Genomic DNA, 16,053 nt, shown 5'->3' on the forward strand with positions numbered 1-16,053 from the left:
CGGTTTCATGATCGACAGGGCAAACGCCTTTTGAATCATATTAGTTTTCAACATTTTCCTACTTGGAAAAAAAACACAAGGTGTCTGAAATCACCAAGAGGCGTCAGATGGCTTGGGTCGCCGCTGTACGGAGGGAAACCATCACCTTCGATAATATTATAATACATAGTTATGTTGAGACATGTTGTGTATGGTCTCTGATCGCTTTTTGATATTTTTGTGCTGACTGTATTTATTTGAACAACTTGAAAAAAAAACTGGAACGAACTTAAAAATTGGAAGTTAAGCGTCTTGTTTTGGTGAATGGTGGGTTGTGTCTGAGGTGAATGTTCGTCAATATTATACCGGATTACAGAGATACCGGATGAAAACAGTGGATATTTGCAAGTATGATAGGTGAGTAATTACTCCTGAAGTGTAACAAACCCGCATAGACAAGCTTCATAGCTCGCAGAATCTGATAAGTGTGTGTGTGTATGTGTGTGTGTGTCACCACGATTTCCTTAGTGAGAACGATTGTTTTCTCCACGTTTAATTTGCAGATCCATTTGTGATCTGCAGGTGAGCCTCCAGTGACTTAAGTAAATTTTTAAATTGATCGGAGGTGTAAGTGCTCTCTCCACAGACCCGGTAGGAGAAATTATCAGGGAAACTGAGGCTTGGTAAACTTTCATGTGTTCATAGGGATCGATTCCGCCTACAACCTTTTATTATTATTTTTTTAAGTAGCGTTGTTTGGCTTCATTATTAAGTTTGTCCGTATAGGTATAGGCAACTTTTTTTGTCACGTTCTATAACTTTTTCTGGAGACTGGCTATTATCCATTACAAACCTGCTTTGCGATGCCTCTAAAATGCCCGCCGTTACCCACAATGCACCATTCCATAACGTCTACGCCCGAGCTCTATTGACACAAAATTACCACCAGATGTAGCAATCAAGCCAAATATTGAAGTCATACAAAGAAATCAGAACATTTAAGTATACAAGTGGAGTCAAAAATAAATAAAGTGAAATGACACCAGGAATAAGTATTGAACACACTTTAATACTTTGAAGAAAAGCCTTTGGTTATTACAGCTTGTAGACGCTTCTTGTGTGGAGAGACCAGTCGTCTGCATTACTCAGGAGTGATTCTGGCCCATTCTTCCACACAAATGGTCTTTAAATCTTGAAGGTTCCTTGGGCCTCTTTTATGAACTTTGATCTTCAGTTCTCTCCATAGATTTTCTATGGGATTTAGGTCAGGTGATTGACTGGGCCATTCAAGCAACTTGATTTTCTTTCTTTGAAACCACTTCATGGTTTCCTTGGCCTTGTGTTTGGGATCACTGTCTTGCTGAAGTGTCCACCCTCTTTTCCATTTTCAGCTTTCTGATAGATAGCAGTATATTTTTATACAGAATGTCCCGGTACATTGCTCCATTCATCCTGCCTTCAATAATATGAGGTCTGCCAGTACCCCTTGCTGAAAAGCAGCCCCAAACCATGATGCTTCCACCCCAAACTTAACTGTTGGTATGGTGTTCTTGGGGTGGTGGGCAGTGCCATTTCTTCTCCAAACATGGCGTGTAGAATGACTGCCTAAAAAGTTCAATTTTGCTTTCATCGGACCATACTTTAGTCTCCCAATAATCCACAGGCTTCTCCAAATGATCTTTCGCAAACTTTACCGAGCCTCAACATACTTGTTGTTTAGCAATGGAGTCTTGCGTGGTGAGAATGCATGGATGCCATGGCGGTTCAGTGCACTGATGCAAGGTCTTCCTGAAGTTCTGCCCGAGTGTTTCTTGGCTCTTGGAGAACTCTCCTGATTATTCTTTGAACTCCTCGGACAGGGATCTTATGTGGAGCACCTGATCATGGCCGGTTTATGGTGAACTGATGCTCTTTCCATTTCCGGATAATGGCCCCCACAGTGCTCACAGGAGCATTCCCATCAAAATGCTTTTAAACAATAAGATTACAAAGATCTTGAGAGAGTTCTTTGCTTTTACCCATCATGAAGTCTTGCCTCCAGGGTAATGAGAAGCCTTTATAGGCCATCAGTTAAGACTAAAGCAGCTGATATCAATTAGTACTGATAGGAGCAGGGTTTCTCTCTAAATACTGACAGATTTCAGGTGATCTCCTGGCTTTCTATGCCATTTTGCACCTTGTTATCTTTATGTGTTCAATACTTATTCCCGGTGTCATTTCACTTTATTTATTATGACTCAACTTGTATACTTAAATGTTCTGATTTCTTTGTATGAATTCAATATTTGGCTACATCTGGTGGAAATGTTGTGTCAATAGCCCACTTAGAAATCCCCTTACTGATAAAAATGCTGATGTGTCAAATACTTATTTTCCCCGCTGTAAGTACATTTATGTAAAGATAGCCGTATTTGTCAATATTTAACTTCTCCTCTGCCCCGTCCACTTTTCTAGCAAATTTTTCATATCAAAAGTCTGAAATAGGTTTAAATGTTTTTTAAAGTATCTCCAGTGTGAAATTCATTTGATCAAAAATACAGCCATATTATGAAATGTTAATGCAATTTAAAAGAATGGTTTCCTATTAAAAAAAAATTTTCCCCCCAAAAAATAAATTAAAACAACTAACATTCAGAATAATAGAAAAAAAAATTCTTGAGCAGCAAATCAGCATACTGGTATGATTTCTGAAAGATTATGTAACACTGAAGACTGGGGTAATGATGCATCACAGGAAAAAAATTACTCTTTAAAATATTTTCAAATAGAAAACAGTTATTTGAAATTGTGATAATATTTCACAAAGTAACTGAATATAATTGTTTTTAATGTTGTTTTGTTTTATCAAATTCATGCAGCCTTGATTAACAAAGTTATTATTTATAATATATTATAATAACAAAATTATTTCAAAATGTTTGACTTGTAGTGAAACTAATTTAAGTAGAGTATAGCCCTATTCGGACGGCAATAGTTTTCTAAACTACGTTTGAGTTTAGGTTCTTATCACCTGACGTCTGAGATTTTCATGTATAAGTTCAGACGGGACTAACATCTCCGTGTTTATTACAGAGGTGGGAGGGTCTGTTTCGTGCATCTGGGCGTCACAGAGATCACACGCTCTGTATGTGTGCATTGTGTATAGTCATTCGGATTGATTACCATTAGTATTATTACACAATAAATACTTAATACTAAATGGCTAGTATAGCAAAACCATGTTAATGTGTTTCTTTAGTTTAACTTGTTTCCAGTGTTTAATTTTCATACATCTGGTACATCTGTAATTAAAACATCATGTAACTGAGTGCATAAATGAACGTGAGTAATCTTACCTGATGCTGATATTACAATAGACGGTATAAACAGTTATGTGATCTGGCTCTTGATTTGATTATTTATTTATTATAATTAATTCACAGACATTCGCATTCAGACAGGATTCGTTTTCTCAACTTTGCTGAAAAACAGTAGGTAATTTGCTCTGGAATTATCACAGAGGTTGTGTGAGAAAAACACAGACGTGGCAGATTTGGACAGGATTAAAATCACCAAGTACATCTGTGAAACGCAGATTTCTCTAACGACCCCCTGTAAAACTAGTCCCGTCCGAATAGGGCTTATGAATCATAAATGAGATCTCCTTTCAGATTCCTCATCTATGACAGAGCCATAACAATTTAGGAAACAAAAGCCTTCTCAAATATCTTTCAAATGTGAACTGTGTAACTACCATAAAGGCTTCACCTGGTTATTGAGGAAAGCCTCGGCCTGCTTGACGTCCCTGAGGAAGAGATGGAAGATGTGAGCTTGCACCAGCACCTCTCTCCTGCTCTCCCACATCTCCAGCAGTTTGTTCCAGCCCACGTCCAGCTTGTGCAGCCACTGCTGCAGAGCTCCATGAGGCAACGGCGCTTCCTCTGTCTCCAAGAGCTCATTCACAGCCTGGAGACGCTCGTAGTCCTCTTCGTACCTTCCGATCTCCTCCTTGAGTGCGGCGTGTTGGTTTATCAGCCGTTCTGCATCTTCTAAAGCATTGGGAAGCTCATCTGAAGCAGCAGCTGTCTGAGTTTGCACTAACCAGGTGAGGAAGGAATCCAAGTCTTGGATGAACTGTTGCAAGCGGCCAGCGACAGTTAAAGAGTCTTCACAGCCTTGTAATGTACGCTTTAGCTCTTCCCACTCCACGCTGATGCCCTCGAAGGGAACCAGGATGTCTATGGCCTTGTCCGGATAGGATGTGGCGAGCTCCTCCGCTTCCTCCTGAAGGTGAAGGAGCTTGGGTTCGAGAACTGTCAGAGCTCCCTCCATGGTGGAGAGACGGCGCTGCAGCGCCAGCACGCTGCCCAGGTCACTGCCCACATACTGCGTGGCGTCGATGGCTTTCCGCTTGTCCTGAATCTGGGACTTGATCTCCGTGCATTCCAGTAAGTAGTTCTGGATGAGTAGGATCGAGTCCAGGTGATCTTTCTTCTGCTCGACCAGCTCCACGATGCGGTTCCACCTGTGATGCACAAAACAGAAAGCAATTTAGGTGAGTTTCTTGATTTCAAGACTCTTTTAGTTTCTTGATTTGAAGACTCTGTAAACACTTGTATCTCTGTTAAAGCGAGTTCATTCTGTTTGTTGTTTGTTACTAAGTGTGCATCGCAAAGTCGGTGCGTTCCCTGTCCTGCATTGCAGATGTGTCATAAAAATGACTCGTTTAACACTGATGTCTGTTAGCTTTGAGGTCATCAGTATGCTAGTGCTAAAAGTTAACAAGATCAGCTTTTATTAGAGATAAGTGCTTTATACAATTTACAGCTTTTCTTAAAATGTCCAAAATATTGATGACTCATTTTCTTCACAGCAGGGTCATTATACTCCACTAAAGCTAAAACTACATTCAATCCATCCATCCATCCATCCATCCATTCATCAATACTTAAGATGAAAATAAATAAATATATTTTATTTCATAAAATAAAGAACATTTCTCATTTTCATGTACTTATAAAAAAAAATCACAAACACTATTTTTTTTTTAAATGTTAAAATGGAAAATACAAAAATAAAACATAATTTTAAATGTACAGCTATGATAGGGATATATATGCAATTTTATCCTATTAAATACTCTCTAGAACAATCCTCAACAATATTTGAAGGGTCGCTAATACTAGTTTTGCAACTTCTTTTAATCGAAAGGCACTCATACTATAAAAAAAATAAGGCTTGTATAATGCAAAATAAAAATGACTCTGTTCCAGAAAACATGACTCATGAATCTTTCTCAGTTCATGGAGGTACACACACAGACACAGACACACACACACTAACACACACACACACACACACTAAAAAACTGTCTAAGGATGCACCGGTGGGTCACATCTCAAGGCCTGAGACACAATATCACTAATCAAACACAGAGGTACAGTGTATGCTTTAATAAACATTCTTTTTAATGCACTTGTGGCATTAAATATTGGCGAACAATAGCTATGAATGTATTTGGGTTCGGCCCGTAATGCTTTAGCGCCGGGTCAGGCGTGCACTGTATGTGGCAGCCACAGCAGATGGCAGCACGCTGAGAGACGCTATTTATGCCAAAGTCAGTCTAAAACGGATCACTGGAGTTTTGCACACATACGTCACAGCAGCTAAAGACGCCGTGTAGAGCCGCATGTTTAAAATGACAAACAACAGCAGCATCAGGAATGAGCAGGGTTTTCTGAATGAAACCATTTTTAAAAATGAAAACAAATTAGATCAAATGAAAACAATTACATATCAGGGTAATGAAAGACTAGCATGGCATAAGAGAATGGAAAAACACGCAAAAAATTTAGCAATATATGAGAAAAAGACAAAAAGATTAATTGTCCAGAGATATTTGAACAGAAAAAAATAAGTTATTTGCATAAATAAATAAATAAAATAAAGCATTTAAGGTTTGAGCCCAACAGTGCCCACCCATATTTCGACAACTTCATTTACAGATTTTTTTTAAGCATGCTTTTTATTTTATTTATCTTTATTTTTGTTTAACTAATGTTCATTTAATTAATTAGTTATGAAAAAATAAATAAATTAACATATTTAATGACATTCCTATCTGAGACCTACATGGTACGTAGGTAATTTATTATTTACATATCATGAAAAAGTTATTTTTTTTGTAATTTTTTTCAAAAAGTTAAACTTCCATAAATTTTTTATTCATTACATGTAAAGTAAAACATTAAAAAAGATGATTAGAGCTTACAGCTCTGAAAGTCAAAAATCCAGTATCTTAAAATATTAGAATATTTCCTAAAGAATATTTCCTAGGCCGGTGACACACTGGCATATTTCACCTGACAAACATAGTCTATTTTGCCATCAATACTGTTGACGGTGTCCTTTATCAGTAGGCTTTATATCTATGCTCAACATGAAGTATAGATATTGTTGTCGTGAAGACAAGATCCTGGTCTGTCGGCGGTCTCCCTCTATGTCACCAACAGGAGCAGCAGTGTGCCAGCGCCGTGTCAGGCACGATTCTGATGTGTAAAGACACAGAAAACGCGAAGCAACTGACACGCTGATGACACGCTGTGCTGAACACAGAGACTTCCGCTACTTAATATGTTTAAATGTACCTATGTTCCCCAAACAAAATATTGCATTCGGTCATTCGGTCATTCTGACCGTACCGAAAGCTCTGTACCAAAACGGTCCGGTACGAATACACGTACCGTTACACCCCTAATATATATATAGGATGCTTAGGCCGCTGTAGCCTAAAGGTTTATCCATAATAATCAAATCAAATATTTATTTCTAAAGCTTCTTTTTGTCTATTTGATACTCTTCACATTTTACCTAATAGGACTGTTTTGTTAAAATTTCACTAACCAATAGTTTCAACAGAAGCATATAATCAGTTAACAACTAAGAGCTCATGGAAGGGTCTATCTTGAAAAGTTTTTGTGAAATCATTAAAAATCTCTAAGGAGAAAATGTAAATAATTTTTTACTTCCTGTTGCCCTTTATGGTATTTTCCATTAAATACAGGATTAATGTTGTACGTCACACAAAATGTACATATGATGTGGAGTTACCTGCTGTTCAAGTGATCCTGACAGCCCCTGACTTCGGTGGAACTGGGGTGACCGCTGTCTAAGAGCTGCTGGACGATCTGATTAACATCTAGTATCCTTCCCATCAGGCTGTTCATCTCCTGGTCCAAACTTTCAAACCTAAAATGCAGAAAACTTACTTCTCAGATAAGAAGATATTCACTGGTAAATCACAATAAATTGGGTAATTACAAAAATGCAACATAGGCTCACTGGAATAACATGCTTTTACCTGCATTTTTGTAAAACTCAAAAAATATACCTATACATACAGTACAATTCAGTTCCAGATTAAATAAACAACCTTTATTCATTTTCATACAAATTATGATTAAAGCAGCAGATTATCATTTAATAAAGACTTATTTTCACACGGCTCCTAGAACAATAAGTATGTAATGATCTCAGAACACTTTTGAACAACCTGATTGCATGATTTGTAAACTAATACATTTTGAGGTTTGCATCACATTACCAGCTCCAGCTAAACAGAAGAGTTTTGAGTACAGATTTAAAAGTGACTAATGTTTTAGTACATCTGATCTCTTCTGGAAGCTGTTTCCAATTGCGGGTGGCATAATAGCTGAAAGCGGACTCCCCTTGTTTTGTGTGAACCCTTGGTATTTCTAACTGACTGATCTGGGTGCTCTGTTGGGTTTATATTCAGTGATAATATCTACAATGTATTACGGTCCTAGACCATTGAGTGATTTATAAACTAGTAAAAGTACTTTGAAATCAATCTTAAATGTAACTGGAAACCAGACCTGAGGACTGGTGTGATATGCTCAGATTATTCTGGTTCTGGTCAGAAATTAAAAAATTCAAAGCACTTGCAGAAATGACATCACAGGCTCAGCTGAATTTTTCTAATGAGCCTCGGATGCAAAATTCCAAAATTAGATTTTTCAATGCAGTGACACTTCTCAATATTTTTCTGGGATCAAAGTAGACAAACAACACGTGGCGAACGCTCCTACCTGTGTGCGATCACCTCCACATCCTCTAGTCTTTCGGGAACCTCCATCCTGTTCAGCCACTGCTCCTTCTCATCAATCCACACCTCACAGGCGTTCACTTCACTAAACATGCGATACACAGCCAGTGCGTCATGGAGCCACTGCTGCCGAAGCACGGCAACTTCTGCCACCTCTGTGTAGAGCTGCTCTGTCTCAGTCATGCGCACTCGCACCTCATCCAGCTCCTGATAATGGATTGGCAACGCAACCATGTGTTTCCGAAGGCCCACCACTTGTACATGGTGTTTATCGATACTCTCTCGTACACCTCTGTGCTTTTTAAGAAGAGACTGCGTTGAATACTCATCGTGTCCGAAGTCCTCACTAGAAACAAGCCTGTAAGCATCCTGTAGCCAAGCTAACAGATCGTCCGTCTCGGTGCTAAACTGAAAAAAGTCCAGCGCCTCCTGTAGGTTACACAGCCTCTGTGCGGCCTGGTCCTCCAGTCTCTTCCACTCGGCCTTGACCTCCATCAGTCGCTCTTGTATTCCAGCAGTACCAAAGCTCTTCTGGGTGAGGATCTGCTTGCCTTTCTTCATGGTCTGCTGAAGTAACGCACGCCACGCCAACAGCTCTCCAGCCACGGTTTTGTGCTTCTGCAGCAGACTCAGGACACTACTCAGGTCTTTTCCGCAGCTCTGCGTGGCCAAGATGGACGTCTTCTCTCTGATCCAATTCTCTGATTCTTCTACCTCCTGAAAGAAGGCCCAAAGCTCACGTGAATTGTCCAGCTCCAAGCGTCGTTTTGCAGCCAGCTGCTTTAATTCTTCCAGGCAGGTGTTGACGTGGTTGACACGGTTACAAATAACCTGAGGGTCACACGGCTGGTAACCTGATTGAGAAACAGAAACAACGAGAAACGCTTCATTTATTTGCCACAAAAGTAATGTTATTTAGCTGGCTAACAAAGATGGGTTTTTGTCAGATTAGCAAAAATGACTTATGAAAGTCTTGAAAACTGTAAATTAATCAGTTTGCATCTTTCATCGAGATAAATATAGCTGTATAATTTCCAGCTTGTCGCTAATTTTCTTTCAGTAATATATAGGTGCATCTCAATAAATTAGAATGTTGTGGAAAAGTTCATTTATTTCAGTAACTCAAACTGTGAAACTTGTGTATTCATTAAATTCAATGCACACAGACTGAATAGTTTAAATCTTTGTTATTTTAAATGTGATGATTTTGGCTCACATTTAACAAAAACTCACCAATTCACTATCTCAACAAATTATAATACTTCATAAGATCAATAACAGTTTTTTTTTTTTTGTGAATGGTTGGCCTTCTGGAAAGTATGTTCATTTACTGTACATGTACTCCATACTTGGTAGGGGCTCCTCTTGCTTTAATTACTGCCTCAATTTGGCGACATGGAGGTGATCAGTTTGTGGCACTGCTGAGGTGGTCTGGAAGCCCAGGTTTCTCTGACAGTGGCCTTCAGCTCATCTGCATTGTTTGGTCTCTTGTTTCTCATTTTCCTCTTGACAATACCCCATAGATTCTCTCTGGGTTTCAGGTCTGGTGAGTTTGCTGGCCAGTCAAGCACACCAACACCATGGTCATTCAACCAAGATTTGGTGCTTTTGGCAGTGTGGACAGGTGCCAAATCCTGCTGGAAAATGAAATCAGCATCTTCAAAAAGCTGGTCAGCAAAAGGAAGCATGAAGTGCTACAAAATTTATTGGTAAATGGGTGCAGTGACTTTGGTTTTAAAAAAACACAACGGACAAACACCAGCAGATGACATTGCACCCCAAATCATCACAGACTTTGGAAACTTAACACTGGACTTCAATCAACTTGTGCTATGAGCTTCTCAACCCTTCCTCCAGTCTCTAGGACCTTGGTTTCCAAATGAAATACAAAACTTTTTCTTATCTGAAAAGAGGACTTTGAACCACTGGGCAACAGTCCAGTTCTTCTTCTCCTTAGGCTAGGCAAGATGCCTCTAACGCTGTCTGTGGTTCAGCAAATTCCTTGACAAGTCTGTGTGTGATGGCTCTTGATGCCTTGACCCCAGCCTCAGTGCATTCCTTGTGAAGTTCCCTCAGATTCTTGAATCAATTTTGCTTGACAATCCTCATAAGGCTGTGGTTCTCTCGATTGGTTGTGCATCTTTTTCTTCCAGACTTTTTCCTTCCACTCAACTTTCTGGTAACATGCTTGGATACAGCACTCTGTGAACAGCCAGCTTCTTTGGCAATGAATGTTTGTGGCATACCCTCCTTGTGAAGGGTGTCAATGATTGTCTTCTGACAACTGTCAGATCAGCAGTCTTCCCCATGATTGTGTAGCCTAGTGAACCAAACCAAAGTCCTTTTAGGCAAGTCATGCCACTTGGCCGCCATCTTGGCAATGCCTCCGGGCAGCTATTTCGGACTAAAAAGACCAGGCTCCTATCTAAATGAATGGGCATAGAGTCAGAACTGCACTTTCACTGGTCACCGGGACATAAAAACTCCATGTATAGAAACAGCCGTAAAATATTATAAAAATCGCAGAAAATTTTTGATGACTTTGCCCCAAAATAAGGTATAAAACGCCCTTTTCCCCACAGGTTATACTTTTACTACGCATGCGCAAGGGTTCCTCAACTGTGCACATATGTCAGTGGAACCAGACGATAGGCTTAAATGTTTCCCGGCTTGACTGTTAAATGCAGATGATTGGCTTTCCAGCAGGAGGGGCAGGACATATGAATACAACCAAAATCTTTGCCGTTACGGGTTTTCCTTATATAGTTGTATTGAGGATTGAGGAAGTGGCATGTCTCTTATAAAATTGTCTCTGACCAAACTGAGAGACCATTTTGAAGGCTCAGGAAACCTTTGCAGGTGTTTTGAGTTGATTAGTTGAATGGCATGTCACCATATTCTAATTTGTTGAGATCGTGAATTGGTGGGTTTTTGTTAAATGTGAGCATAAATTATCACAATTAAAAGAACAAAAGACTTAAACTACTTCAGTCTGTGTGCATTGAATTTATTTAATACACGAGTTTCACTATTTGAGTTGAATTACTGAAATAAATTAACTTTTCCATGACATTCTAATTTATTAAGATGCTCCTGAATATGAATTTCTATTCATCAAAAAAACCCTGAAAAAAAAAAATCATAATTTCCACAATAATATGAAGCAGCACAACTATTTCAACATTGGTAATAATACAAAATATTTATTGAGCACTACATTAACATATTAGAATGAATTGTGAAGGATCATGTGACACTGAAGACCAGAGTAATGAATTAAATTTTAAAATACATGAAGATTGAAGAAGAAAACTGTTATTTTCAATTGTAATACTATTCCTGTATTTTTTATCAAAAGAATAAATCGTCTCGATTTGAGAAATGGTAAATTATTTAACAAGATAAAAAAACACTCAGTGGATTTTGATCATTATAGGGTGGTTGTGTACACACACTGCCACCACACACTTCAGATGACCCCTTTAATATTTAGTTAATTAGTTAAGCTTAACATTTAGTTTAAAGATGAAAATACTCATTTTTAAGGCCTTTTGCACTGTTTTAGTTACTAAATGTACAGTACTAAAGTACTGATACGATTTTGCGTGAACTATTTCCCAGTACCATTTAAATGGTTGCATTCACATAGGATGTGACGTAAGACAGTCGACAGCAATGTCATTTGTGCACGGTCTTCAACAACGTTAACAAAGAAGAATAACGTTAACGAGAGGAGGTTGGAGGATGCTGTGATCGGAGCTGTGTTTTTGTGGTGTCTCGCAGGTTTCTCAATAATGGACATGGAATGTTGACATATACGTAAAGCGACTGAAAGAATGGAAAGGAGGATTAAGAATCTCCAATGACAACTGGCAGTGCTACATTTGCTACAAGTGCCTGGACTTCAGCGTCTGTCTGTCTGTCTGTCTGTCACTGTTCTCCATACTTGCGAAATAAATTAATGTTTACAGTATGTTACATGGCATTTTAAATCATGGCAGATGAGGGCATTTTCAAACACGTTTGGCCAACCAATGTCTACTTACATCACAGTTAGTACCAGTTGTGATGGTTAAACCCTGCTCCGGAGTAGGAGCTAATTTGGTCTGGTACTAAAATCGCACCTACTGCACCCAAACGTGGGTAGTTCCATTATTAGTTCTGGTACTATGAAAAGGTTCCTGCAGTGCGAAAGGCCCTAATCAGCCCTGAGCCAACAAGGAGTAGTAGTATATGCTGAATAGAGAGCAAAGCAACTCTTGTGGCACATTATGCAAGTTCCTCATGTAATATTATTTTACACACTCTACCCTGCAGAGGTCTCTGGACATCTCAGTTAAAGAAACGCATCCAGCAAACCTATATATCATGATCTGCAATCACATCTCGTCACATCACGTCTCTCTCAATCATGTTACTGTTTTAAGGTGCTCTCACCTTCAATAGTGGTGAATTTGAGAGCTGCAGTGTTGAGGATTTGAACTCTGTCTGCCTGTATAGAGATGTCAGCCTCCTGTAAACTCTGTTTCTGGAGCATGTCCTCCACTTCAAGAAGATGTTTGCCATAGTCCTTAGAAAGCAACTTAACCTGGGGCAAGAATATGGCACTTTGGTCAAGATTGTGTAAACTTGACTACTGAATGAAAACATTGGTAATACAGAATGTATGTTTTTGTAATCACAAATCATATTGGTACAGTCAACCCACCTGCATCTCCTCCATCCAGTTGATCATGTAGACCATCTCTTGGAAGGTCTTCTGCAGGGCCAAGTTCTTCTCCAGACGGGATTTACGCCCCACTACCAGCTCCTTCAGAAGGCTCCACTGGCTTAGGATGTTTTCTTTGCGTGCTAAGATACGTCGGATGTCATAGTACCCTTCTGACTCCATCTCATTGGCCAGCTCCACAACGACACTGATTCGCTCCTCGTTCGACAGGATGTCTGCTTCAATCGCCTCGTGTTTCTTCATGGCAGCTTCTACTGCTGGCAGGTCGTAGCCAAAGTTATCCTGAGGAAAAGGCAAAATGTCACCTGTTTTATTTTATACAGTTAATTTTTTAGAGTTTTATTTCTCTCTTCTGCTCACCTGTGAGACGAGACGTTGGTTTTCATTCAGCCAAGCCTGCCTCATGGTGGTCTTATGATCAAATCGTTGCGCTAGAAGTTCTAGCTTTTCCTGACGAATCAACTCTTTTCTAAGTGCCACGCCCCTCTCGTGCTCCGCCTTTTCTAGTCTCTCCCACGCCTTTCATGAGCAAAACAAAATATGAGGATTGTTCTGTGAGACAATGTCAAAAATCATACAATAATTTGTATACATTTATTTGATAATATTTAAATAAAATAAAATGTGAAAATGTCTGAAGCCCTATACCAGGGATAGGCAACTCCGGTCCTGGAGGGCCACTATCCTGCAGAGTTTAGCTTCAGCCCTCGTAAAAACTCACCTGCCTGAATCTATCTAGTAATCCCGAAAACACTGATTGCCTTGTTCAGGTGTGTTTAATTAGGGTTGGAGCTAAACTCTGCAGGACAGTGGCCCTCCGGGACCGAAGTTGCCTATCCCTGCCCTATACCGTACTGCCAATCTTATTGTCCAAATAGCGCTTAGCACCGCCCTACCCAATGCGTACGCTTATACCTCAGTGCTGTGATTTCATCGATCATCTGTGCCCTAGGAAACGATCTCACATTCTCTGCAGTTTTTCTTCAAGTGTTTTTTTCACCAGTGTTAACTCGTCTTCGAGGACGCGATTAGTCAACCAAAGGTAAGAGCCGTTTAACAGGTTTATCATGGGGGGACACTCATGAGAGGTATGTTAAGCAGCCTCTCTGCATGTTCTCTCTGTGATAGCCTGCGGCTAAAGTTCTGCGCTCAGGAGTATACATTTTCTCTAAGTCGCCCTCATGTCTAACCCCCGCCATACGCTTCTGCGGTTGCCGAGGCATGAGGCTGGTATATACCCTCACTCGAGCGTGTTAAATCAGCAGATTTGCTTTACAAACGATTTGCCCACCGCAGCTTTGGACTCAGAGTAGGTTCTCTCCCTACGAGCGGACAGGAGAAACGCACCTCCTCTTCCTACAGTGAGCTGCTGAATGTGGTTACCACCATGGTGGATAAACTATCCCTATCTAAATTTGACGACTTGTTTTTTAACTAGTTGTGCACCTACCTAGCCCCGTGAGCCGCTACCCTTCTTCACAGACCTCCACCAAGAGGCTTCAAGGTCCTGGAAGCAGCCATAATCAGCTCGCATCACAAACACCACGGGTTTCGCCACCATTGCTGACATGGCGGACTGCGGTTATACAACAATGCCACCGGTGGATGAACACTCTAGCCGAACTCGGCCGGGGACTGGAAGTCTCGCCCCCCTCTCGAAGGCGTCGAGTCGTGTCTATCTCTGCAAAATTTACTCCACTTATGGCAGTTCTTAATGAGACCGGAGGCTGTGAAAGAGCTGCGGCGGGCAACAGATTTGGTGCTAAGTGCTACCAAACACAATGCTTCCTTGCCGCGGAAATCTTCCCATGGTTGTAAACCAAGGACATTGCAGTGCTGTTGCGGGAGATGTCGCTGGGAAAGGGGCTGTAGAAGTACACCCCTTGCACTCAGGACGAGCAAAATCAAGATGTTAACGGCAAAGTCTATTCTGTCTCAGATTCAGCCAAACAACTGGTTTTTGTCACGATCGATCTGAAGGATGCATATTTTCATATTCAAATCATCAAGAGACATAGGGAGTTCCTCAATTTCGCTTTAGAGGGCAAAGCGTATCAATACCATGTTCTTCCCTTTGGCTTAGCCTAGACTTTCTCTCCTGCGTGTTCAGTCTTTCACGTCATGTCTGCACCATTCCAAAGCAGGTAGCGCAGTGACGGTGTAATCCATCTGGGCTTGCTTTCACATGCGCCCATTTCAGTGGTGGACGAAAAGCCAAAATATTTCAACCTGTTGTTTTCCTCATCTATGATTTCGGTGACACGGAGTTGTGTTATGTCAATAAAAAAGTGGATTTCAGCCAAATTCCTTTAAACTGGAGTTCGGCTGGGGATTTGTGCTTCCCAAGAGAATGTCACGACAGACGCTTCTTTGACCGGTTGGGGAGCTGTCTGTCAAGGATGCCCAGCCCTCGGAGTATGGACGCCGACACAGTGTGGCTGGTATATAAACAGGTTTGAATTGCTGGCAGTTTTTCTAGCTCTCCAATATTTCTTGAATCTGCTGATCGGCCGTCATGTACTAGTCAGGTCAGACAACATAGTGGTTGTGTCGTATCTGATTCATCAAGAAAGATTACGCTCTCGCCCCCGTGTAGGCTGGCTAGGAATATTCTTCTTTGTCTCATAATAGATTTATGTCAATCCGAGGCACTTGACACTGTCCCCTGGCACTTGAACTTTGGAGTGGATTTGCTCTCCAAACAAAGCCTAGAGCAAGGGGAATGGAGGTTGTACCCCCAAACAGTGAGCCTTATATGGCGAGTATTTGGAGAAGTGAGAGTGGCAAAGCACGTCTACGCATTGCCTGCTGTGGTTCTCCCTATGCCCTCCATCGCCCCTAGGCTTGGATGTGTCAGGTCACCATTGGCCCAGGACCAGTTTATATGCTTTCCTCCAATTTCGACTAATTCTACCAGTGCTATCCAGAATACGGCTGGACTAAATGGAGCTGCTAGCGGGCTCTCCGTGGTAGATTTCCCTCAGACAGGACATACTATCGCAAGCAGAGGGATGATTTGGCACCCAAGGCCAGAGATATGGAAGCTGTGGGCGTGGCCTCTAAGTGGAGTGAGTTAATATGTCCCGGTCTTTCAGTTGAAGCCACAGAGACTATAATAATTCTAGGGCAGCTTCTACGAGACACTTATATGCTTTCAAATGGAAACTGTTTACTTCCTGATGTGGAATTCATAATATATATATATACTGCCCCATGGCTTCAGTACTGGAGTTTCTTCAAG

General features: G+C 40.7%; 1 protein-coding gene across 5 annotated transcripts in view; it reads right to left on the reverse strand.

Annotated features, from left to right (window-relative positions):
- The window catches only part of LOC127977721 (spectrin beta chain, non-erythrocytic 4-like), a 90,196-nt gene that overhangs the window by 56,630 nt on the left and 17,513 nt on the right, over window positions 1–16,053 (reverse strand). For all 5 annotated transcript variants that reach the window (XR_008158293.1, XM_052582762.1, XM_052582764.1 and 2 more), the window contains exons 11-16: window positions 13,173–13,331; window positions 12,792–13,094; window positions 12,521–12,671; window positions 8,067–8,937; window positions 7,069–7,206; window positions 3,727–4,483 (exon numbers count right to left, since the gene is read on the reverse strand). Coding sequence is in view for 4 of the 5 variants with exons in the window: in XM_052582762.1 (XP_052438722.1) it covers window positions 3,727–4,483; window positions 7,069–7,206; window positions 8,067–8,937; window positions 12,521–12,671; window positions 12,792–13,094; window positions 13,173–13,331 (2,379 nt within the window). In the remaining variant the exon portion in view is untranslated. The remainder of the gene's footprint in view (window positions 1–3,726; window positions 4,484–7,068; window positions 7,207–8,066; window positions 8,938–12,520; window positions 12,672–12,791; window positions 13,095–13,172; window positions 13,332–16,053) is intronic.

Source organism: Carassius gibelio, chromosome B18 (assembly GCF_023724105.1).
Source record: "Carassius gibelio isolate Cgi1373 ecotype wild population from Czech Republic chromosome B18, carGib1.2-hapl.c, whole genome shotgun sequence".
Lineage (NCBI taxonomy): Eukaryota > Metazoa > Chordata > Actinopteri > Cypriniformes > Cyprinidae > Carassius > Carassius gibelio.